The sequence below is a fragment of the Pempheris klunzingeri genome, chromosome 14 (assembly GCF_042242105.1).
Source record: "Pempheris klunzingeri isolate RE-2024b chromosome 14, fPemKlu1.hap1, whole genome shotgun sequence".
Lineage (NCBI taxonomy): Eukaryota > Metazoa > Chordata > Actinopteri > Acropomatiformes > Pempheridae > Pempheris > Pempheris klunzingeri.
The window spans coordinates 20427277-20454244 of record NC_092025.1 but is presented as its reverse complement, the minus strand read 5'-3'; the positions used below and the strand labels follow the sequence as shown (position 1 = coordinate 20454244).

Sequence of the window (26968 nt, the reverse complement as noted above, 5' to 3'; positions counted from 1 at the left end):
CCAGTCAGGTTAAAACCAAAAGATTACATGTAATAAAAAACAGAAAAAAAAACATTGAACAGACCAGTGGTTGAGTGGTTGAGGTTTGTGTCTCAGCAGTTCAGCCATGTTCACATCATATCACAAGGTCTAAGACCTGGACGAAACCATGGAGACAATTGGGTGCTTAATATGTTCAGCAAACAGCAAAATACAATTTAGCGAGATACTCCCCATTAGCAAGTTCTAAACAAATAGCTCCTATAAATAAACAGTTGCAACTGTAGCACTGGGAAGATCATTTGAGGGATTTTTCCCATCTGGGAAAGGTGATGTTACATGAACATGGCATGAGTTGTAGTTTGGCATGATACACTTTGGACAGATTGCAACAAAAATCAAAACGGGCTGAATGTTTTGCTGGCTAGTTTACTGATAAACAACTTCACTGCAATGTGGAGTCTCAACAAAAAACAGGCCTTTTGAATCCAAATCAACTTTGGCCCAAAGATTTTAAAGTTTAGTTCGCGCAGTCGCTCTAAGCATCAAATGTTTTTCACAGAACCTGAATGTGGTTGATGCATTGTCACATAGGCACACTAACAGCACTCATACACATACAATATACAGCACATACACATCTGGATCTGGTATGTGTTTTGACTGAAAAGGCTGTTCAAAATATATCTACCTTAGAAAGTCCCATGAGGTGCAATTTTCATTAGTAATGGGTGACATTTTGGAGTCCCGTATCCAGTTCTTACAACACGTCCATGCCAGGCCCTCACGTTCACTGCATGATCTTACATCCTGATACTAGTTGCATTAGGAACAGTTGTATTTCAGTGCTTCTAGCGTGCCTATGGGCCTTTAAAATGCATTATCTTTTAAGTATCTCAGTTGTGGTAAGCACCGCAGAAGAAAATAGAGACGAAGAAGAAGAGCGGTGGAGATGAGGAGTGGGTGGGGCCCGTTGCCATGGGTGATCACCCTAGTGATTCTGGTACTAAAATACTCTTCATGGAAAAAGGGAACAGATCAGTGTCTCTCTGGGGATTTTCCTCTCAGTTTGTACCCGGAAACTCCTACGAGCAACGAAAGTGACTGTGTGTGTGTGTGTGTGTGTGTGTGTGTGTGTGTACTCCTTGTTAAAATATGTATGCTGTGTGAAAGCATATCTGTAAGGTTGTGTATGTGTGTACACTATCATTAAATAGCAGTGTGTATGACTGTTAGGAGCAGACCGATATATCACTAATTGTCTTTTCATTAAATATTACTGTATCAACCAGTCCGTGTCTTATATTTCCAATATGATGGAGATGACGGTTCCTCTCTGACCTCAGTTCTATTAAAAAGATGCTAAAACCTGCAATGCAACACATTTTTCTTTTATTCATCTGAGTTTCAGTTTAAAAGCCTAATAACACCTGCTGGGCTGTATGTATAAAGAGCCTAGAGAGATGTACTGTATGACACTCAGTTGAGAGTTTTCATGTCCCATGATGCTCTAAATGCTGTTTTCATTGGCTTTTCCACTCTGAAACGTATAAAATGAAGGGAGAAAATACTTTTTAGCATTGAAATATTCACACAAAAGATCAGCTGTCAGGAGCTTCAATCCAAAATTTTCAGTATTGGCCTGTTAAAACACATCTGTTGAGCCATAATATAAGTCTGAGTGTTTGTAATTGTCAAGTGTATACATCAGTGTGTCTGTTTCAGTACAGTATCTATGATTGTGTATATTTCCATCAGCTCTGGCAGTCTTTGAATGTAGTGTCTGTGCTGGCTGTGATTCAGTCCGAGAGGCAGGCGATATGTGTACATCTGTCTGTTTTTGCCCGTCTTTCTGTCAGGGTATCTGTGTGTTTATTTATATTTGTATGTATTAGTCCTAGAGGCAGACATTGTTGCTGATCTGGCAGGTTGAGCCGGTGCCGGCCTGGGACAGGAAAAGCCTTCCGTTGGGGCAAACGCAAACTTCGTAGACAGTCTGCCTGGTACCAGACGACGAGGAGCTGGTGGAGGCCTTCCCCTCAGGCAGCCGCATCAGGCGAATCCTTCGTGCATCCAGAGAGATCTGAAGTAAAGGGAGAGGAAACTGATGAGACAGGAAAAAGGCCGGACTTCAGGAGGGGCAAACAAAATGAGGAGGGAGAAGCAGATTGCGACGAAGAGGTTAAATGTGTGGAATTCAAGTTTGAGGTTGTTTAAGAAATACTCTGACATTTTCAGTATCATGCTTGTTTATCAAGTGTGTTCAGACTGAACTTGAAACTAATTTTAGGGGTTTTGCAAATGCATCCAAAGTTATCTGGCTGGTGAGAACTGAACATGTCTTAATGCCTTTCAATGTATTATTATTCTATACATCTAATATAGATTTTACACAAAATGGGAACTTGTCAAGTCCTCATCGTTCATTGCACACTTTCCTTATCCTGAGCTAGTGCTAGGCTGTTTGTCTATTTGTGACTAGCATGTTAGCAAAAAATGTACAAGATGAGATTTATATTTCAATGTGAAACATAGCTACACCCGACAGCAACCGAGATACACTGTGACTCAGTTTTGAAATCTTTCCCACATAACACATCTTGATATCAAGTTAGAATGGGTTCAGAAAGTGTGATATACTCGGACAAAAGTTTGAATTTCTAGTTGAACTATTTGGACATTACTTGGACATGTTACCCACTTGCTGTGTAAATGATGAGTGTAAGTTAAGTAGAGTTTCTTGCTCGCAGAATGTGAAATTAGCGCATTTGGACGGAGGCCAGCTGGACGGGACTCTTCTGCCGATGGTCAGGAGGTGTAACGTCTGGCAGGAAACCAGCTACAGCTTAACTTGTCTTAAATCTCCCTAAAATCACCCATGTCCCTCCTCAGTAAACATCTGCATCTGCATGTCCCAACCCCAGATATTGTACAGTATGCTTGACGGCTCCGCTCTTCATTCAGACCAGATTTTCTTCCTTTACAGATTAAAAACCTATCTTTTTCCCTTCATCTTCATCTTTACCTCAGATAACCCCCTCTGAATCATATGTCTCTTCTTCTCTCTTCACTCTAATTGCTCTCAAAGCAAATCTCTTCACCTTGCTCTCCTTAGCTTAGCTTCTTATTTTTCTTCCCAGGACTTCTAATTCACAGGATTGGACTCACACAAATAGTGTCTGCCGCTCTTAACGCCTTAGCCCTCCACACTGTCCGCTGTGTAGAATGTTAAGTGATTTAGATATTGACATTCAGTGCACAGTGACAATAGACATGTGAGTGGAGTGAATGATAAAGGTCAAGTGTTGATTTGAAGCTCATAGTATGAGAACTGGTGCATGGCAGTGATATCCATGCTAAAAGTCTGGTAGCCTACAGGATAGTAGAGCAGGATTGTTACCTAAAGGTCAACAGTTTGAATGCCTTAAGCATGACAGAGGATATAGGTGAAGAGAAATAATACCTGCAGATATACATAGGGAACAGACGCGACACATCAAATAGCTGAGGCAGAGCAGGGTTTTCTGACTTGCTCCACAGACTAAACTCTGTGTTGGGTGTTTGGATCCTTAGGCTATATTACCTTTAGGAAGACACATGCTTTGATTTGATTTGAATGTACAAACATTTCATGTAAAAACACCCACAAGGTTGTTTTGCTGCGTCACATTGTTGCTGGTGCAAAGAGGTACTTTGAATAGTTTTTATACAGATTGTACTTGTCTTTTTTTCTTACACAGTTCTATGGAGGTTTCACCTGTTGGAGGGGTTGTGTAGATGAGCAGAGAAACAAAACAGGCCAGCCGCATAAACTAAGCAGCGAGATGCCTACATGGGTGTTCACGGGTTCTGCGGTCAGTATAGCAGATACACTCTGCTGTGGCTGGTGTGTCATGCAGCGCCTCAGCGCCTCAATTATCTTATTTGGCAGCTACTTTAGACTTTGTCAATTCCAGTTTCCTTTTTACTATGATAACTCATTTCTTCAATACCTTTGGTCAAATACTTGACAGACCAATCAGCAAATCACACGTCCTGAATTTTTATCAACAACTCTTACAAACGTAGGTACTGGAGGTTCAGAGTGTTGGTCAGAGTGTTAAACAGTAAAGCATGATACTGCATTCGTATTGCTAATTTCTCACTTTAAGTTGATTCAAAATGTTTTTGCAGATTTGTAGATTTTGTAGGATAATGAGTTCAGGAAACATGTGATGGTTCAAGAACATTTGCCTTGTTTGGTCCATTCAGGTGTAAGAGGGGTTTATGTTCCTGTCTGAGCGAAGGAAAGAACTGTCAATCATCTACCGTTCAGCCTACTTAAAGTAACACCCTTCTCAAACAGGCAAGGACAGATAAGGCCACTAATGGAGGATTTTTCTCTTTATTAACCTGCTGATCTCTGCACAATTCCAACAACATAACTTCCTACAACATAAATTCCTTCTGCTGCCCTGCCACAAACACATATACACACATTATACTGTATTATATTATATATCATATATATGCGCACACACACAGCCACCCATTTTACCCCCTTCAACCCCACACTGATTGGAACAAACTGTCTTTCTCCCTCTGCATAACCATGAACCACTGCTGCATGAATCCTATATCTTTGCCATCTCCTCCCCGCCCTCCTGGGGCTCACACAGGGCCGGTGTTTCACTGGCCAAGGAGAGGTGGAGCTCTCCAGCTGTAAAAAGGTAAAGGAGCCATTACCAGGCGCCTCGGGGAGGCATCCAATCAAATGACCTGGAACACTTTTAAAGCAGAGTCTCCGGTGACTTCATCAGACAGCTGCTGTTACGAAAATCTTTCATCACAAGGGGAAGGCTGTGTGAAACACAGGGATAACCTTTGTGTAAATGTAAGTATGTCTGTGTGTGCTGTGTGTGGCTGGAAGAAGTTCATGTGTGTGTAAAACTGTAACTGTGCTCTAGTGAAGTAAGACAAGAGTACATATAGAAACCATAGGTAAGACTCATTCTTATTACTTTTTCAAAGGTTTTCACAGACAAATACCCGACAGTTCAAACTGATCTTTTCATTTTTTTACTACATGTCCTCAAATTACAGTTGTATTTAAAAAAAAATGCTCAGAAAATGCATCTGGAGGTTTAAACGGTAAACATGTGTGTGAAGTAGAAATAATCATTGTGGCATTGTGCTCAGAGCCAAAGACACAGTCACTGTAGTCACACGTGTACAGTGCAAGTGAAATGTGAGCTGTTATGCAGTCTATTGACAGCCATGATGAAAATAGAGACATACTTATTGACTGAAAAGTGTGACTGACATGTCTCCTGTGTGAACAAACCTTAATGGAACACTCCAGTATTGTTAAACCTGGGCTCTATTTGTACTTATTTTGGTGTCTGGTACAAATTGTCAGCTGGCAGCCATGAAACAGGCCACCATCTCTCCAAAATAATCCTTTGGGGCAATTAGGCCCAGATAGACCTTTTCTTTAAAGACTATGATGAAGTCGTTATATCACTCTCTTTAAAGCCACCAGACCCCTTTGACAGAAACAGTAATCTTACCTTGCAGAACACAGAATAGAATCAAGCCAACCCTTTAAAACACCAAAGTACCACGACAAAACAAACTTATCAACAGAGGCTGAAGTTGACCTGCAACTACCATGTTCTGTGAGATAGAAATACTGTTTTTATAGAGATCTGTTGGACCAATCCCAAAACATTTTGTACCAATTAGTCATTAAAACACGGATATAAGTACAAAAAGGGCCCATGTTTTTATAAAGTTCTCCTGGAAAGATTAAATGGATACTATATTTTAGAAGGAGGGAAAAAAAGGAGTTGCAGTGGCCTCTAGGAGCTGGGTGTAGTCACAAGTACACTAGAACACACCTAATTACAGCCAGCATGGTAGCCTTGTACTATAGTACCACTGTATACATCACTGCTGAACACTGTCTGGAAAAAGCATGTTGTCTCCACTAATTGGCAGGGAAAGCCAGTTTGTTGGGCTAGTTCCTGTTGCATCATGCATACTCATGCATGCATAAATGGGTGTCAGTTATGTGGCTATCAGTGGCTTCAGGAGTCCAGTGTTTCATTGTCTATTCATAATGTTTGAGAGTCTATTTCCGTATCTGTCTGTGTGGTTTGTGGGTGTCTAATGACCAAAACCACTCTGTAATTGCGATGGCGGTGCCAAGGGGGGCCTGAAGAGAGAGAGAGAGAGAGAGAGAGAGAGAGAGAGAGAGAATATGTGTGTGTGTGTGTGTGTGTGCAAGACAAAGGCTTGACAAAAGGACATTTGGAACACTAATGGAGTGTGAGAACGTGATTCTAATTATATGAATTGACCATCATGAGTTCAACAGCCTCATTTTCGACCACACACCCATGGAAAGTGCAAGAGGATGTGGTGTGGGCGTGGCTTCAGACTGCCACTGTGGTTACTTTTAATTGGACCGAGCTGAATCCAAGGGCACCTTCCTGAAACAGTCTCTCTCTCCCCTCGCCCATCTCATATCAGCAGGCTGTCTTAATGTATGAAAGTGTTTTTGTGGGAAACTTTTAAACACTTTCTTCTCCCTAATCCTCCTTCGCTGATTTTAACAGATCTGACATGACACGACTGGTGCAACCTAAGGTGGGAAATCCTTTTATCAGCGCAGCCGACTGTGATGAATGTGAGGATTGATGTGTGTAACGAATCAGGGGATGGTTGGAGGAATTTAGGAGCATGGAGGAAAGGATGAAAGAAGGAAAGAAGCGGGATGAGGATGAGGAGTGGATGAGCGAATAGGAAAAAAGATGGCAAATAAGCAAAGTTAAAGACAGAAGGAGGACAGATGAAGGAGGAGGAGGAGGGATGGGAAACCGGTGAGGAAAAGACGAATAGGAGAGAGAAGTTTGCTAAAGTAAGCATGTAAAAGACTCAAAGAGTGCTGAATTAGTGAGTGAAGGAGGAAAAAAAAGACAAAAACAATCAACTTCTGTCCTCCATTTTCCTGCTTTCCTGTGAGGCTTTAACAGATTCTGGTGGACAGCCAGTGTGTGGGAAATTGCCACGAGCCAATAAGCTAAATGCTGGTCCATGTTGGCTGAGGGAGCTAACTACTGTTTGGATTGTTGTTTGCTAAAAATAAGTTTGGACAGGAGAAATATTGAATTGAAATGGAGCCCCATCAGCCTGTATGGCCGGAGGACAAGAAAAGTAAATTTCTCAACTTGCTAGCTCACAGAGAGGGAGGTTTCATGTTTGTGCAGAGAGCACATTTGAAATAACACGACTGCACTCAACAAAGAAAATATTTTAAAAGTTCATTTTCTGAGCAAATCAATTATTTCACTGCACTTCTTCAAGTAAACAATTTAATGGAGGCTATGATTGAAAAACAATGCTGGCTATATCTTAATTTAGACCAGTGTGGCTGTTAATTACCTAGTTGTTAAAAATATGATTAGATTCTTGAGAATGTTAATGTGACTGTAGCTTATATTTTCTTTTTTGGTGCAGTGCTTTAAAAACAAACACTATGTTTATTTGCGCTATTGGCTGACACACCTCTCCATCTTTGGACTCCAGTCGTAGCTCGTTCCTGCAGATGGCCTGTATGTCTCCGGCCTCAGCCAGAATCTGGATACCTTTAGGAGCCTCCATCAATAGGGAGCGAGTGGGAGACTCCAGCCTGGGAATGGAGAGAGGCAGAACAGCTCTGTTAGGGCTAACTCTTCAACACTTCATGTTCAGATTAGTGAGACAGCAAAATCTTCCAAAAGATAAGAAACAAGATGAGAAAGTTTAAGGTGTGAATACACTTGTTGTTTGTCGTTATCTTTTTTATGACCTTCATTGGAAATTATTACTTTGTTCTATTTTTCAATCGTTTAACAGGCCAATTATAATCTAACAAGGTCTTCTAAACAAAGACAAACTCTGAATTAGCCTGTTTGTTGTTTCAGCAATCTGTCATCCTGACACTGTGCAGAATATTGCAGAGATTTTTATCACTTTCACCAATAACAATTTATACAGTCTGCAGATATTAAAAATATCCATTGTCGTTTTACCCAAACAATTGAGAAGTTATGTTTAGGTATATGAATAGTCACACTTATATAAAGTTTCAAGCGATATAAAGCTATGATCAGGTTCTAGTATATCCACACCTGACAAATATATTTTCCAATCCTATTAGTAAATGACGATTGATTGAAGCAATTTACAATGAAAATTGAATTCGAAATTGGGATACTAAAGCTGCAGTGACCTGGTTCCAGACCTCTGAATCACTTTTATTTTACCAAGGAGCTATTTTGGATCACTGGATAAAGAGCCGACCAATTCAGGGTTTTGTAGGCAAGATCAAAAATGTACCATAGCTAGCTAGCTATAACCATGAACAATAGCAACAAGAAAGTGAGGAGTGGGTGTAAGTTAATGAAATCTGTGCAACTATACAGACTGACTTAAGAAAAACAACTCCTATATTGGCATAATTCTTTAAATGTCATTTAAAATGTTAAGATTGAGAGGTGGGACGAATACGGTACTCACTGCTAATTATTTAGAGAAAAAACAAAGAACAGAAATAAAAAGGCCGTCACACCCAAATTAATATTAAAAAAGTCTAATAATGGCTAAAAAAGGTCTAAAAACGGTAACTTACTGACATGTATGATTATGTTTTGTAAATGACACTGACTTTTACATGCATGCTTCAAATTTGATACGGATAAACAGCATATTTTTGAATATTCCAAATTAGGTCTTATTCCAAATGCAGCATTTTCCGATTCAGAAGGGTATGCTAAGCATTTTGTGGACATGTATACATGTATTTGGAATATATGTCTCAGTTGGAGTTTTTACCAGCTTTTTAATCACAGTCAGCTCTTTTTGTTGTAAACAAACCAACTAGCCAACTGTTTGCAGGGCAGGGGGATAGATGTATGGCCCAAAGATAGGTCCGCATTTCTGTTCGGATGGAGAAACACACCTACTTTTTAAGTTTTTGAGAGACTTGGATATCAACAGGTTTTTGGATATTCACATAGCCATGGGACATACATCATGGGGGTGTTAAACGTTAATCCGATTACATGCACAGCTGCATGTAAATGGGAATATTGGTGGTATATTCATTTTCATTATCCATGTAAAAAGCTTATTATGAATATTGTCTTTTTCTGGAATAAAAGGGAAAATAGTGTGCATATAAACGTAGTCAGTGATGCTGTAGGAGCTGCCATTTTCTTCTGCACTGTTGTTTCCTCATTCGCTTTATCCTAGGGAGTTAGGTCACCTAGGATTAGTCAGCCCCTGCTGAGAAGATCAGTGGTGATGATTCACTGTGAACTATATTGCTCAAGTTTATCATCACATCTGTTTGTGGTAGTAAATATTTTCACTGTAATTGCAATCCAGTGTTCAGACTTTGGTTTGGGGAGGGAACGACCTTTTAACTTTGATGTTGGAACCAAAAATGGCCCCAGTCTAAAGGACTCTAAAACTCAATTTGGGCCTCACAAAAATAGACATACGAGAAAACACACACACACACACATTTCAAGGACCACCAGCATGAATGGAGTGTAAATTGAGTAAACCTGACACTTGAACACTACAGCCCACCTGCACTCTGTGATTGCTTACACATTTCTGTATGAGGATTAAAAATCAGCCCACTCCTCTTGACATCTTGACAAAACCACTCAGAGCCACGAGCAGATTTCAGATCTTTACAGGAAGCAGTAAAGGTGTCAAAATGCTTCAGTAGATTCAGACCTGTGAAGGAGGTCTCTGTAGACTCGCTGTCTTCCTGTCACCATGGTGGTTTTGGATAAAATAGGTGATATGTTCTCCACAGGGAAGGTTTTCATTGATATCACACACACTGTATTTAGCTAGAGGATTGTGGGCTTTTGTTCGGAGCTATCAAAGGTTCTGTTTATACGCACAGATACAGTACATGACGTCCATCATCAGCTTGAATGTTCTGGGTCTAAGTAAGTATATATATAGTGAATATATATGAATCTCTGTGTGTTTTGTTTGCTGGTGCCATGGATGGATTACTGATAACAGGTTAAAAAGCTAAGTCAAACGCATTTCTGTTTGTCAAATGGAGTCGCAAAGTGAAAGCTGACGTTCTCCTGGAATACAATCTCAAGCCACAGCAGTCGTGTATATAGTAAAAATAAAAAATGTACAACAAATGTATACTGTAAAGTAGCCTACTACTACTTTTTTAATTTATTTCAAAGAAGAGAAATATTCTTTTACACCCCTTTGTGGGTTATTCTTGTGGATGTGGTAATTGAGTAGTATATAGGACAGGAGGGTAGATTAGGAGGGTACATTACTGCTTGCCCTCTTCCAGAGGGTTAAGCCTTAACTCATATTAACTACTAGAACCAAGTGTGACTATATGGTGATTAATTAAATACACGTCATCTAATGCATAATCAGTGCAGTCATTTGATTTTCACATGGTGTTTGCATGAGACAATTTGAAGCGCTCAGTTAAATTGGACAAATTTGTGACAATCAGTTTTTTAAGTGTCTAGGCCTCTCTACTCCAACTATATCAGACCAATCACTCCCTCAGTCAGCTAGTTTCTGTTTCTGTCTCTGCTTTTGCCTGCATCAAAAGTACTGACACAATGTTATTAGTATTCTTGCTAACCAATCCCGCCAGAGGGCAAATAAAAACAAATTAAAGCCAACACAATTTAAAACAGTTGCATCTGGAAATGAAGTGAACATGGGCAAGACTCTAATCTTACGCTTTGAAAAGCAAGAGAGGCTAAACTTGATCCCATGGAGACTGTGGTGGGAATAGTGAAAGGCTGTGCAACAACTCTGAATCTGAGGGATGGAGCGCTCTCACATGCTGGCTTTGAGTGGCAGTGGATGGTGGAGGATAGTGGTGGCATTCTGGGGCCGTGACAGGATATACATGAGAAGGAGTGAATGTTATTGCGATCTGGTCACAAACAGCTTTGTCAATGTTTGTCGCAGGAGCAACGTAAATCTGCACAATTTTTTAACACTGACTCGTAGAAAATGCTCCATAACAGATACATGATTTACAGACAGTTATGAGAGAAGAGTTGATGGTACCTGTACGTGAACTTATTGTCTTCTTAACAACCAAACTAACAAGTTTACTAACTGGCTGTAGCAAGAGATCCTCCTTCCTGTTGAATAAAACTCTTCTACAGAATGAAACAAAAAGAAACTTAAGAAGCTATGACTGACTGACTCCCGCTGGCATGTTCCTAGCTCAGGATATTCACCAATTAGCCCTGTGAGTAGTCCCTAAGGCACTAAACCTATAGAGCCAAAAACTTCCAAGATGGAGAGATTCATTTTGCTGTTCCACTCTCTGGAGTAAACTGGCCTTTATGCTGGTATCTGACAACACGGTGATGGTGCTGCGTTACATGTGGAGACAGGAGCAACCAGACACATACTGCCAGCATGAGGAAAAAACACATCTATAACATTATAGATGTTGTCAAAGTAGGTGAGAAATGGAACAGAAGTTTTGATGTGCCTGCATGGGTTTTGGCTTCATGCACCATCATAAACTATGAAATACCACGTGGGACAACGTGAGAAATGATCCAGGCCAACACTGATTTTCAGTCATGATATGATGCTGGAGGAGGAATAGGAACCTGAACACATTTTTGGCTCAGAAAATATTTTAAAGTTTCTAGTTCCCTAGCAAGTTTGCCAAAAGAGGGTGTGAAGTGTGTGAGAATTGGCACAATTAATTATAGTGAGGCCTGTTAAGGGTGCCTTTTAGGATTCCAGTGTCCTAAAGGAGTGGGATAGGATATGATCTTGCAACATTAAGAGTGGCTTATTTGTTGTGTTGTGGAAAAAATGATAGGAAAGATTTGTAATATTACATCAGCGGCATTTGTCAAATCACAAACTGACATATTTTCTCTAAACGAGGTCTTTTGGCTCAGGCTTCTGGCTCTTAACCCCTACAAAAAACATTGGGTGAAGAGGAAGAAGTTTCTCCAACACTGCAAAGAACTGAGTGTCTGTGGATGGGAAGTAAGGAAGACCTCACTCCACCCTCTTTCTCTCAGGTTGTTCCTCTGGGAGTCAGTGAATGAAACATTTCCTGTTTTAAAATAACATCCATATTCATTTCTCTACTAATTCTATGTTTCATGTTCTGTCCCATTTTCTTTATTTCTGTCTCTTTCTAATATGAACATTTTCTCATATTCTATGAAAATCTATATGTAAGAAACTGCCCCTGAAAGCTATATATTGTACAAAACAAGTGTTAAAGTTCAGAATCAATGCGATGCAAATCTTACCTACAGTATATCTTACTAATTACACTGTCTAATTTTGTCTTTGGCTTCATTTTTTATCTCTATTTCACTATTGTCAACTATTACTTTTATGGCTGCCACAACCTCATTTCCCCTCAGCAATCAATAACGTTCCATCTTGTTCTCTTTCTTGTTTTTCTATTCCACTTTTCTATATCCTCTTATCCTCTCTCTCTCTTTTTCTGGAAGCATTTCATATCTGCAACTGAGATCAGAGGTTAATAACTTTTCACGCTTCTTCCACATACCGCCCGCCTTCAGATAACAACGGAAATGACGGGAGGTTTTTGACATGACAGAAATTGTAAACTGTGAAACCTGTGGGCTGCTTTTGTACTCTATTTTTGCTCTGTCCTTGGCGATGACGCCTTCTTCAAATTATCGGTCTCTGTTTCTTGAACACTGTGCGAACGCAGTAGTCAGAGCAGTTCATAAATATATAAGCTACGGTGAGTTGAAATGGGCCGCCGTCGTGCCACACAGCAAATCATAGGTTAAATGGCAATCTTGGCTGATGTGAGTGCAGCTGATTGCTTCGCAGGGCTATGTGAACAGCTGGGTGGATGACCCAAGCGCTCTTCTGGGGAACAGACCATTCTCTCAATTACTGAGATCAGTGTAAGCTGAAGGTGTGGAGGATGTCGGCGGCAGAGAGGAGGAAAAAGAAAGGATCGACTGTGACATTAGAGAGGACAGGAAAGGAAGAGGACGATAAGAAAATGAATAGGAGGGGCGTGGAAATGGTATCTTGATTTGCTGCGTTAATGGTGCAAGCCACCTCTTTTGTAGTGCTGTAAAATGCCCATTATTATCTCCACCAGGCACAAGCCTGAGGTGGATCGTGCGTTTTGCTGTGTGCATGTGTGTATGTATCCGTCTGTTTGCAGCTTATCTTTGAAACTATTGGACTGATGAGCTTAATATTTAGTGCACATTTATGCCTGTGTGCTGAACGACCTCTTGCAGTGCAGTGGATTCACAATTTTTAAAAAACCTATTTCATTGACTGTTTTATGCCATTATTGACTGCTGACTCCTTATTCCTCTTAAGAGGCCGGTCAGGACTGCAATTCATAAACAGCTACTTCAGTTTGAGATCACAGAGCAAAAGCTGGGCTAAAAACACGCCTGAATGAGAGTGTAAGTGGACCTTAGTGAACATCATTCAACTGCTGTTTCTAAGGAGAAAAATGGAACACTTTAATAAACTTTTCTGTAGATGTGCCAAGGGTTTATAATAATAATAATAATAATGATAAAGCACTCATTGAAAGTGGTTATGAGAACGGAGACCAATTTTAAAAAAGTAGAAACTGGCATAGATCAAAAGTTTCTCAAAGTCTCAGAAGGACTGTTAGCTGTACTGTGAGAACATGCTGTGAACATGCTGCACTTGTGTTGATGATACTGAACTTGTGTGATAAACGTTTTAGCTTCTGTGAGTCTGTTGTGAGTCTATTAAAGTTTAGCTGATGTGAAAACTTCAGCGTCTCAGCTCCTACAGAAGGGATCCACTTCACCTCTCAATTCACCATAAGAACACTGCCCACACTCACTTTCTTTCTTATTGCTTCATATTTATTCTAGTTATCTGTGCTCTGAATTGTTCAGGAAATAAATCTAGGTGCACTATCAAATTCACCCACCTGCACCCATTTTTGTTTTCACAAAGGCGTTCGACTGATGCAAGGACACATCCTGTTGACAAGGCATTACCATGCAGATGGATATGACGGCTGCGGTTTGGAGAAAACAACTGACAGCTCAGGGTGGGATGCGTGTGTTTGTGTGTGTGTTGGGGGTTAATATGATATCCCGAAATAGGATTTGAATCCTCGATTGCTGCCTGCCAAGGGGTTGGGAGAGATTAGAGTAAGATTAGATTTTAGCCATGCTCCAGCGAGCTCACTCTCCTTTTCTGACATAATTGGATAGTTTGTGCCATATTTCATTTTCAATTGGCTGGTTGTCACCAAAGATGCATAAACCTGGGGGAAGAGGAAAGGGGAAAAAAAAAAAAAACACATCGCCGTAGACTCTGACTGTCAAATTATATGGACAATCACATGATGAGGGGCTTTGGAGAGTAGCTCAGAAATGATCTGTGCACCGCTGATGGGACGTTTTTTATCATTTGATATGATGAGTTTGAAAGGAAAGCAGTAGTGATTGATGAATCACAGTTCATCTGAGTGCAGACACCACCGAAATACTGTTATTAGATATTTGTCATCAAAGTCCTAATTCCTGTCATACTCGTCTCTGCAGCATTTCCTCTCTGTCACACAAAGCTCTTTTTCTATATTTTGTTGTATTATCTCTCTATCCCTCATCTCTCCTTTTTTACTCTCCTATACCTCCTCTTCTCCAACAAAATGAGCTTTTCTAAGATTTCCATCCTGCATCCTGTCCTACCTTCTCTGTTTTGCCAGTCCCTTACGCTGTCCTTTCAAGCTTTTTCATTCGCGCTTATGTGTCTTTTTTCCCTCGTTTCCTCTCGTTCTTTAATCTTCACACTTTGTATTTTCTTGATTCTCTGCCTCTAATTCAATTCAGATCAAATAATGTTATTATGCTTTGTAGACTAGTCACAAAACAGTATCGTTCTGCTTGATATTCACCTGGGGGGAGGTATAAGCTGGAGTGCTGCTGGTTTTAAAGACAAAGCTTAATGACTGCCAGCGTTTCAGTGTTTGGTTAAAAAAATCATGAAAATCTGGCCTGTAGTGGAAAAAAAATGGCAGACCCACCGACTTTGTTGTATAAAACCAAATAATACCAGTGGTAGAATGTAATGATGGACACTTCCATTTTCTGCTACTTTATACCTCTACTCCACCACTTGTGATATGAGCCAGTACAATGTGCAGTGGTATACAAAGTAATTGGCTCCATATCGAAAAATGATAATATTAAAATGCTCTTACAGTTATCCATTAGTGATAAAATCAGAATAATATTCTATAATAACATAATACCATGAGAGGAGACATTCTGCATAATTAGTACTTTTACTTCTGATACTTTAAGTGCATTTTGCTAATAATACTGCTGTTATTCACTTAAGTAATATTTTGAATGCAGGACTTCCACTTGTAATGCAGTACTTTTTAGGCCACTGTATTTCTACGTTTACTTAAGTAAAGGATATGGGTACTTTTTCCACCACTGAATTAAATACACAGGAGGCAAACACACAAGTTGTGAACTGCTGCATGTGTTTTTCAAACATTAAAAGGTCCTGCACACCCTCACAGGTGTTTAGAGTTATTCTACAAGTGATTACACTGCAGACTGCAATATTAAAGATGTGTGGCTCAGTGCTGGGAGGTAAGTCAAAACACGTGTGCATAGTTAAAAAGCATTTTAATTACTTAATAGAAAAAAGTCAAAGGGTTCAACATTTATATCATCATAAATAGGCTGACGAATATGGATTTAATTTTTCTGTTTCACAGTTTGTTTACTCTCAGCCCTTTACCCTTGTCACTCCTTCACTGTCACAAAGCACTGTAGCTCTCTCTCCACGCCCTTTTCTTTTTCTTTCTCTTCCTCTCAAAGCCCTGTTATAAACATCCCTCTCTCTCCCTCCACTGTCATAATGGGTCTTTCTCTCTCTCTCTCTCTCTTTGGTGTGATTGACTGTCATCACATCTGACAGCATAGGCGTGTGAAAGATGATAAACAAGACGTTTACACCAAGGAGACGTCCTCACGCTCACACACACACACACACACACACACACACATGCACACACACAGACAGGACACGTACAGTACACAGCGGAGGAGAACGAGTGGAGATGCAGCCACACACACAGATGCTCAGTTGAGTTGAATTTGACTGATGCCTGTCAGGAGGCTGATAACTTGTGACACCTGTCCGCCTTAAAGTGACAGTTCACCTAAAATCCTTTGATTTTGTTCCCTCGTGGCAAATGGAGATTGTGGTCAGCGTGGATTTTTTTGTCACTTGGGGGCAGAAGCCCTGAAAATGTAGCTGACAGACATGCAGACCTGGTTATTATATTATCACTAATGCTACCAAACAGCTGCCTTTCTGCACTTCTAGCAGACACAGACTAACATTATCATCCCTCTGGTGTCCCGTGTGTGTCTACCTGGTGAAGTCAAATATTCCATCTCCTCTTAGGAGTTTGGTCTTTACCTGAGTAAAATATCTGGCCATTTAGCTGCTAGATTTTCCATTTTATTCACCTTCTTGTCTCTAACTTTGACTGCCTGATGTTTGGTACTGAGCATGTAGTGTACAGTGGCTTAATCAGGGCTTTAGTGTTGAAAACAGCTGCTGTTTGAGTCCTGAAAGTGAATCATAAAATAAAAATACCATTAAAACCACAACAATGAGCTAAAGAAGGCCAAAGAACTCTCTGATGCTGCAGTGTTGTTGATAATCCTCATGTGGATGTGGATTCATGCCTATGAGTAACCACCATAGACTGCATTTAAAGATGGCAGACGCATCTCCACTTCCTCCAGCTGTACAAAAGAAAAGCCACACTATCCCAGATATGGGTGCTGCATTCTTGCACTGGCAAAGTCATTTGGAGCCAGAGTCTGTGCAGTATTTATCGGGGCTGGAGCCGCGGTATCAAGGTCCTGCCCGTACACCTGCCCGACTCAATTATGGGTTAGGATTAGCTGTCAATCATGACATCATCCTTTTTTATTGCATCAATTAAAACCAATCCCACCATAAAAACTAACACTTGAACTTTCATTAGTGTGATAAGAACTATCTAAAAAGACAGAATCCATCTTTGGGAAAAAAAAAAAGGTTTGACATGCTCTTTTTTTTTTAGTTTGGCGCCTGTCCCATCTGCTCACATGGAAGGGGCAGGCTTTATGACCTATACTGTAGCCAGCCACCAGGCGCTGATCGAGATGTTTTGGTGTCATTGTTGGGGAGCTGTCTTTATATACAGTGTATGGTAACCACTTTCTTATAACTAACAGATAGTTGATTCATTGGCGTTATGAAAATACTGAATGACCTTCGAGGATTGTAAGTGCACAGTTTAGTTGGTCTGCAATTGATGAAAGTTGAATTGCGTCCCATTTCCTACTGACAAAAGTCAACTTTACTTTCTTTTGACTTACCAAGTAGCTATTATTAAACCCTGACGACAAACGAAAAGAAAAAAAAAAGCCTTAAGAAAACAACAACAACAACAACATGATTCAACTGGCCTGGGAATCAGTCTCTTTAAAACTATATGAATCGACGAGAGCTTCCTTTCTGGCAATGTAATTGTTTTTTCTTTCTCATCACCTTCTTTCTTTTGTCTGAACCCCATTTTTTTGGTCACTGTCAACTTAAACTGCTGGTCTGTATAATAGCTGATGAAGTGTTACAGTGCTTGTTGTGTATCGTGCTGCAGGTGTAGTCCTGATATGGAGCACGCACATCACTGGACATGAAATTGCTGTATTGAAAAAAAAAAAAAATCAATAATATTTCAGATCTTCTTGTTTGAAAATGAAAATAAACGAAACTACAAAACAGTAACTGCATATTGATGTAATCACACTTAGTGTTTAACAATGTCAGTGGCGTTACACTACCTGATACAGCTGATATGTTGCTTTGCTCTGAGTGTTGATTTGGAAATGGAGATGGATTGATGAGGAGGAACTAAAGGTGTGGAGGAATGAGGCCTCGGTTGCCAAAAATTAGGTTCTGAGCTCCAAGATTGCTTAACACAGCTCTGATTCTGGCTCCTTCAGGCAGACATTACTGGACCAGAGCACTAATTGCCCATGGAAAAGTGCTCTTTCCACCTCATCATAGATTTCTACATTCAAATCTCTCTTTACATGGTTTCACCTTTTTTTCTACAGTCATTTGAGGAAGTATTGTGACCTCGGGGTTGAAACACATGCAAATACAATTTGCACGATTTGAAATAAACATAAAAAGTCAATATTAAAATTACCTCATAGCGCCTAAATCCAGTGTTATGGAATGTTGAATGAAACAGCATGGATTTTTCTTTGGGCAAAATTATATTACAAAAAGGGGCAAAATACACACAAATGATGAATCAGACTGGGTTTTAAAGCCATTAGTAAAGCATCAGTGATTCATCATTTAGCCATGCATCATAAATTCAAACACTGGCAGCAAAATCAAAATGTGCTGCTTTTTGTGATCGGCGCTGGAATATCAAAATGCACTCTTTACGAGTAACATTTGGCAACTGTGAGTACACAACTCACAAAAAGTTAGGGATATTCGGCTTTCAGGTGAAATTTCAGGATGAACCACCACCAATACATTTCCTGCTTCAGTTAGAATTGGTATTTAAACAGTCCTCCTCATCGTGCTGTTCACATTCTGACATCATGAGACCAAGACGACACCTAACAGTTGATCAGCAGCACCTCAACACTGGAGGCTTCAAACAGGAAGTCCTCAGACGGAGGTGTTCACTGAGCTTAGAGGGTCACAGAGTGTCATCAGGAGGTAGTAACAGTGATACAGAGACTGGAAGAGTCACAGAAAGGAGAGGAGTGGACGTCCTTTGGCCACATCCTAATTTTACGTTTACCCTCCACTGTTAGATTTTCCTTCAATAAATTGTTTAAGATGAAGAAACTACCATTGCATGCTGATACTTAAATGTCCTACTTTCATGATATAATATCACTGTAGCATTAACTTTTTACATTTTCCATAACTTTTTGTGAACCCTGTGTGTGTGAATCCTTCTTTTGACTATTATTATTGCTGTGAACAGATTGAAAGGTGAACAGACTAAGTGAAACGGTGTTTAATTGGGTGCTTGAATCATACCACACTAGGGTGGACTTGCTAGGAACCAATAAAAGTGAGAAAAAGCTCATATTAAGGAAGGAGGTCACTGAGGGAAACTGAAGAGGCTGTGATATTGCAGTTGTTTTGTTTTGTGTTGTGCTGAAAGACCACTTAATAATACACTGCATAATTATTCGGCAACACTCTTTACTGTTGTCAATTAAACCTTTTTTATTGCCTGAACTGTTGCCTGAACTGTTACCGAAAACTGATGTAAATCACCAGATTTCTGCTTTTTCCTGACATTAGGTTTTACATTTTATTTCCCCTGCTGCAGTGTTCAAAAGGCAATGATGAATCAAAAGCTATTTGGACAAATTACCATTCTTCCCTCCCATATTTTGTGAATCTGAAAAGGGGAACCTTGAAATTTAAAATGCCTGTAAACTGAAAAGCACCTGATTCAGCTGCATTTCATGGAAGATGCACGCTTCACCTTAAAATACATATTGCATTAACCCAAACATACAATATTGAAGAACTCTGAAGCATTTCACCGGCTTAAACCCTCAGCAGGGCTCCTTTATAAAGAACAAACATACTGTGATTTGGAGGGCCACAAAATTTTAGTATATATCTCCTCATCTCTGTCTGTCTGTCTGTCTAATTAGATTGACACTGATACACACACAGAAACGTCATACATGACTAATCATAACCTGTTAATGCACGTTATATTGCTCACTATATATTTCAAAGGGAGTATCATCACACACACAGTCATAACATGTCAGAAAATAGGTGCTTTGGTACATTTGTGTATTTGTGAGGGTGTTTTATTGCATTACACTAAAAAATGCTGCAATATTCATGCAGGCTAACTTTATTGTGTCTGCTTAGAGTTAGGTTAGGTTCAGGAATAGCACATTATTTATGCCAATGTTTGTGTTTTTGCCTCAGTGTACATGTACGTCAATGATAAAAGCAGACTTTGACTGACCTTAGCTCTTTGAATGGCTCGGCCCTGACATGTGGCGTCTCCAGCGATTTGCTGAACACGGCTCCTTCGGCCCCTGAAATCACAGAACACAAGAGACATCATGCAGGAGGCTGCTGTCAATTGAAACCACAAACCCCTCCTGTCCGATCAATGGACATAATCTGTGAGACTCCGCCGATCTATACGGCTCCAGTCGACTTGCCCTACCTCGCCTCACTGATAACATGGACTCAGAATGCTCTGATGGAGTATTATAAATTTAAAGCTTCTGCTATAGCAGCTCAATTTTACTCTGCTCATTGTGCCAGCCAGTCTTTTGCTCTTTGGAAGACTGGCTTTAAATATTGTACTTTTACTCGTGACCTCCTTTCAATGAGGGTTCACATTAAGAAGCAAAAGGATATTATTCTGTTTGTTAGTTAGCTGGTTAGTCGGTCGGTCAGTAAGTGTCATTCATTATCCTTTCAGAAATTCTCTTTCTGTAGCCATGGCAACTGTCAGATGAATATAATCACTGGGTGGGATAAAGTCTGTGTATTTTATATATAACATATATATAACATTAAGACATTATAATATTTGGTCCAGTACAATTTTCAACTCATTGATCAACATTACAAGCAGCTAACTGTGAGGAGAACAAGAGTCTAACATATAACAATGGAGACGTTTCACGCCAGGAAAAAACAAACTTAGATGTTAATATTCAACATGCTGATGTAAACATAATGAAATGTTAAGTTTATTCATATAACTCAGAATTACACATTTCTTTCAGAACACTTTAAAATGTATGCAGCATACATACATAGATGGACAGACATGAAATGTGTGTTTTTCTGCATGTACAAGGTAAATGTAAGTAACAACAGTAGAATAACAATGTAGAGAAACAGAAACCAAGAACAACTTGCCACTGCAGTTTACAACAAAAAACTACAAAGCTATTGGCTGCATCATAACACTCCACCAAGGACTCAAGGCAGCGTCTCAGCGTATATCAGCCCCTCCTGATTCACCACCGTCCTATCGTCCCCCCAGAAACCAGCAGTGTTATCACTATTGCCTCTCAATTTGGCCCATCTGGGCATCTGTACCTTAACTACTTATTCTATCTGCACAACTCAGTTGGTGACATCTATGTGACGCAGCTGGTGTGTGTCACTTAAAACTAATTTTAGGAAAATGTAGTGGATGTGTCTGGAATGCTAAATGTAAGATTCTAAAAATCACCTTACCACGCAACAGTTGTTACATGCATTTTCAGCTCAGAGCACAATTGAGACTAATGAAGGCCAGTTTTGATGAAACTGACAATTAGGAACTTTTCCTGACAAGAGATGTCAGACAAGAGTCTGAGATGTCTTTAAACTATGGATAGAAATTATTCTCTATACTAGAGATGGATGCATGATCTTTTTGGCACACAAGTGGTAAATATAGAATAATGACCTCATGAATAGTAAAGCTGTGAAGTTTTCTATGGACAGAAGTTCATCTTGTTATATTCCTAAAATGTAAAATTCCAACTCCAAGTTATAATTAAGTTAAATCCTTAATTGGGGTCTTGGGGTAAAATGGCCGTTTTTTACTACTTTTCATTTTACCTTTGTGTTTCCCATTAAAACTGTTTAGCTTGCCTTTCTTTGTGTTTGTGTCTTTGACGCCGACGGGCGGTCCGTGACTCTGAAGAGTTAAATCACATGAAGTAAGACTTACATTCCACTGGTCGCTTGTGATGAAGTGCAAACTAACAGCATTAAATAAACAAAGTAATACTTCACTGGCCCTCGTCCCAACGGTTAGATTGACTGTAGTGTCAATACAGCAGCTCAGCTTGAGTAAGCCGAAGCATTCAGGTACATCAAATCAACAAAGCATCAGGTGCAGATCAATGGCCATGACTAAATGTCTTCCAAAGCATTTTGAGGCGCTGCTGGGAATCCAAACACCTCTCCCAGTGATACACATTAAAGTTTTAACTAGTAAGTAAAAGTTCCAACCTTGTGAAAAACAATATTCGTTGGCGTTCAGCACCTATCCCGAGAGATGAAATGTGTGTGTGTGTGTGTGTGTGTGTGTGTGTGTGTGTGTGTACAGGTGAAGGCCCACTGTCTCACTCAGCACGTCAAACCTTTGACATCTCCGATATGGGACTGTCAAACCCCCCTGCTTACAACAAGGGACAAAATCAATTTTCCATTGACACTTGAGTTTGATCGTTGAACCTTCCATGTTGTTTGGAAAAAAAATTAAAGAACAAAAATCATTATTTGATAACTGAATAGTGTAGTATGAGAGCTGTATATGGAAGTCCAGCTTTCATATTTCTACATTTCACAGGTTCCAGCATGTGTTTAATGGATCTTAAATTGCCTGCCATCATGAGAATAACATAATAATGTTAGGTTAAGAAAGATATGAGGGTAGAAAAAACATTACGCTTTTTGCAGCTGTTATTATCTAATTTTGACTAAAGTATTTGACAGATCAGTCTATCTTGGAAGTACTCAATCCTCTATTTGTTTAAATCCTGGTTGTTCCCCCGGTGTGTGAAAACAATTGAGCCTTGTTGGCAGTATTAGGAATAGGGAAGCAATCTTCCTGTGCCAGAGCCAGAAAGATGGCCACAAAAATGTTAAGCTAAGATTGATTGAGTTGTAGAGGCTGCTGTAAGTTTGACTTACGGAAATATTTACATATTTCTTCAAGCAACTTGACAAATGTTAAGGCCTTTGCAGCTGCTAAGCGTCAGCTGGACACATCGTTCATTTTGTCCAAACTAAACATAATTGATCATTGTGGACACAGTGAGTAGGTTCATTCAAAAAAACTGGTTGCCCTCCATAGCAACATTGTGAAAAGGCCCCTGAAGAAATAACAGGGAAAGAAATATTCCCCAAACCTTGGAAAACATTGGGAGAGCTGTCAGGTAGTGCAGCAATAGTTATTTTAGTCACTTTGAGTGTGCAACTGCATCCAAAATGAGCGACTTTCTCTTATTTAAGTCATTTATGTTGACGCCACCTGGACAGATTCAGTCACGTCAGGACAAGGTTGACAAGTATTTTTCTATTAAAGAGGTGTTTAACAGTTGAGTTTCACTGATGTCTGCAGATATTTACAACACTCCCGTTCCTCCAGGGAGCTCTTCATAACACAGCTCAACCTGTCAACAAGGCAGGGAAATAAAATATCTTTATGCAGAGTGGTGTTTCAGCTCGCCCATGTGGGATAGATAACTCTCCTCTTAATGACTGCTACAGGTGGAGCCACTTCTGTTCTCTCTTTTTCCGACTAAACTGGGCTGCACTTTTGTTGAACATTTCCTTGGAGTGACAAGACGAAATTTAGAAGTGAAACTTTTATACTGTCTGGTTAACCCTTTAAAATACACATCAGCAGTTGCCACAAAAAACATGCTTAATACGAGCGATGAAATTAGATATGTGGTAGTCACAGAGTATTTCACAAAGTATTGGAACCAGTAGTTGTGATTAGAAAATAGTGTAAATGGCAACAGGTGCTATACTAACTGAATCAGCTTCTCAGATAACTTCTCAGATTTTCTGAGAAATAAAGCAAAACTGGGAGCTTACCAAAAAAAAAAAAAATACATACAGATCTATTTCCGGTAGGTCATGAAAGCTCTGCTGACATTTAAATACCTATAGTAGTGCTCAGTCAGTTAGAGCCAGAGTACACAGAGGGGGATGTAAAATGAGGTGGAAGCCTTGGTGCATGTCACTGCCTCTCTCCTGCAGTAAAGTGAGTGAAGATAAAACAGAAGTCTTCCATTAGAAATCCCAGCTCTCAGTTGGAATAAAAAGAACAAAAAGCTCTTTACTTTGCTGTCAGTCTGCCTTAACTTCCTAGTTTAAAAGGATAAAACCAGTGTCATTTTATTTTATGCGTACCACAATTTTTCATCTCCTATATGGAAATTTCAGACACAGTGATAAATTCATGGTCAGCAGTGTGTAAAATTATGATTTCTTCTTTGAATGTACGTATACTTTTTAATCAAAGACAGGATGATGGCTCTAGATTTTTTTTTTTTTTTTTTAATTTGCATTTGAAACTTTTCTAAAAGTTTATTTAAATGCTAACACAGAAACACAAAACGCTCCTGGATCATTCAGAATTGTAAAGGGTTACTTCGCAGCAGTGGCAAATGATTCAGCATTGCATCTTTTTATCGGTAGTTTTCTACGCACAATAGTACCCACGAATGTCAGTAAGAGAAGCTGGAAAAGGGGAAAATACCACTGAGAGCTGCAACATCCAAAATCCTGCCATACTGAGAATGATTTGTGATGGTGATCAAGAGCACAACACAGCACAGCACTATGTTGCTGAATTGATCCAAAATTGATCAAGAATCCATAAAGGAAGTTATTCCATTTGCTGAAACTAATTAAACAAAGCTTAACAACTAACTTCATTCTGCTATTAAATCCTTTTTTTTAACCGTTGCTTTTACTGCTATTCCAGTACAGGATTCAAACCTACGCACAATTCACAAAAAGTGAAGTGTGCTTTTTCTCTCCAATGTTACTGATGGCTCTCCTGCAGACTTTTCAGAGCTTAATTGAGTAACTGCTCTGAAACATTCGGGTGGCTCTTACTGTGAAGCAGCCTCAAAAAACACAGTGTCTTGGTCACACTGCAAATGATCTATCTTTAAAACTCTGAATCATCATTTGTGTTTGTGTTTTGTCAGCAGATCTTCAATATTAGCATGGGAGGAATGGAACAAAAACTAGATAAAGAGCTCCAGGCCACAGGCCAAACACCACCAACCACCTCAACAAATCACGCTGCCTGTATGTATATATAAAAAGCACTTAATATCGATACAGGTATCAACCCAAAAAATCCAGTATCAGTCTGACTCTGGTTGAACGAAGAGACAAGACATCATTCATCAAGACTCATTACATGTCATAGATTATTGACATTGTGACCCTGCAGATGTTTATGTTTTCACCCTGCTGTCTTTATTTGTATTCAAAGTGTGATGACTCCATGTGTGTGAATAAAACTCGATCTATCTGATTTTCTGATCACAGGCTCCACATGAATACTGAGCAGACAGCAGCAATATGTCATGGCACTGACATGTTCATGGTGGGGTGGGGGGGAGCTTGAGAAAAAAATGATGCCATTAAAGATTAATATGTCCGCGTGAGCAGCTGTGTGTGAATGAGTGTGTATCAGTGTGAATGAGTGTGTATCAGCTTGTGTGTGCTTGTGTTTATGAGGTAGTAGTCAGACCAGGGGCAGATACCATCATGTGTGGCCTGAAGTATCTCAGAGGTGATGAAATACTGAGACACAGAAGGCACAGAGGAAAGTCCCTCCAGGAATAATTTCAATGACTGGTGATGGTTGAGGACTATAGCAATAACTGAAAACCCAAATCCTGCAGTCATCTTGATGCATTTCAGTGCATAATGCTGCGTTGTTGCCCTGTTATGGTCCTTGTCTTTTTTCTTTTTTACATAAATTGACTTTAGCTCATTATATCACACACTGAAGGATAACTATGTGCTCTCCGATCATTCTAACAGCCATTTTAACCCTTTTTAACAGCCAGTCTGCTTTTGCACTGTGTGTTGCTTTGAACCAAAGGAAGGCAACTACTACTACATCAACTTCTACCAGTATTACCACCACCTTTACTTATAATACTTCCTGTGCTTGTCACCTTACTTGTGTGATTGATGCTTTGGTATTGCTGCAAGAACCAACATTCATTAATGTGTTTATTAAACAAGGTTCATCTCCATTTAGTTTTTTTGAGGTCTCCCTCAAAGAAAAAAAGTCTTCCGTCAAATTTAAGTGCTATAAATGGTCTGTACTTCGATGTGTGACTGATAGAACTGTAATTTACATATTATGATTCAAGTATGAGCATATTTTTTCTCACTGGAGTGAAAGTGCATGGCCTGGTTTCTATTTAGACCTGATATTCCATTGCTGTTTATCTGCTGTTTAAAATATTTGCAAATCTGTCCCAGATCCTTTTCAAATGGCAGAAGCTTGTTGTGTCTCCTTCTTTAGTGAAAATATACTTCTGCTGGATGCAGATATTAGATCATACATGAATATTACTGTTATGTTCTTCCCTGACACACATGACCTGGACCACACGGCGACCTTCTAGCTAACTTACTTGATGTATATTGTATGAATTCAACGACAAAAACAGGAAGAACTGATAGACAAAGTCATGCGATAGACGTGCGGCAGGGCTTTGACACGTGCATCTATAAATTCCATCCACAGATGTAAATGACGGCTGTTCAGTATGATTACAACCACGTGGGACCTGGAACACATCCGTCAGAGTCGACAGCTGGGTACAAATACTGCAGACAGAGGCTAGACGAATCTGTGATGCTGTTTCAGATGTCGAACCATGAAATTATGACCACTGACTGGACGTCTAACTGCATGAAACCCACTCTCATCCTGTCAGAGAAAATGCAACACTCAAGCTGTTAAAGCCGATTTGTGATGTTCATTGTGTTCTGTAGCGATTTTGTGATGAAGGGTTGTAATTTACCATCATGGTGCACCCTCTCTCCCTCAATCAGCCTCTACTACCTCCACTGGTGATTGCCTACATCCCCTGCATGACTTGGAGAACTCTAAGGGAGTAAGGTTGATGTATGTATGTATGTATTCAAAGAAACAAGAAAAGAGTAACACATGCTTTTTTACTGTAGTTTTATTGTGCCCAGGTATTAAACAAACAATAAAACATAACATTAGTTTAATGTCTGGTGCATCCACTCCTTTAATAGTAGAGGTAGAAATAAATCTCCTCCTGGAACAACCACATTCCTTCCCCCT

At 39.7% G+C, this 26968-nt stretch overlaps 1 protein-coding gene across 1 annotated transcript in view; it reads right to left on the bottom strand.

The window, feature by feature from the left end:
• Positions 1-495: 495 nt before the first annotated feature.
• Positions 496-26968, bottom strand: part of sgcd (sarcoglycan, delta (dystrophin-associated glycoprotein)) — a 122015-nt gene continuing 95542 nt past the window's right edge. Inside the window, exons 6-8 of the mRNA XM_070843766.1 lie at positions 20108-20180; positions 7528-7651; positions 496-2062 (exon numbers count right to left, since the gene is read on the bottom strand). Coding sequence (XP_070699867.1) covers positions 1877-2062; positions 7528-7651; positions 20108-20180 — 383 coding nt within the window. The 3' untranslated portion in view covers positions 496-1876. The remainder of the gene's footprint in view (positions 2063-7527; positions 7652-20107; positions 20181-26968) is intronic.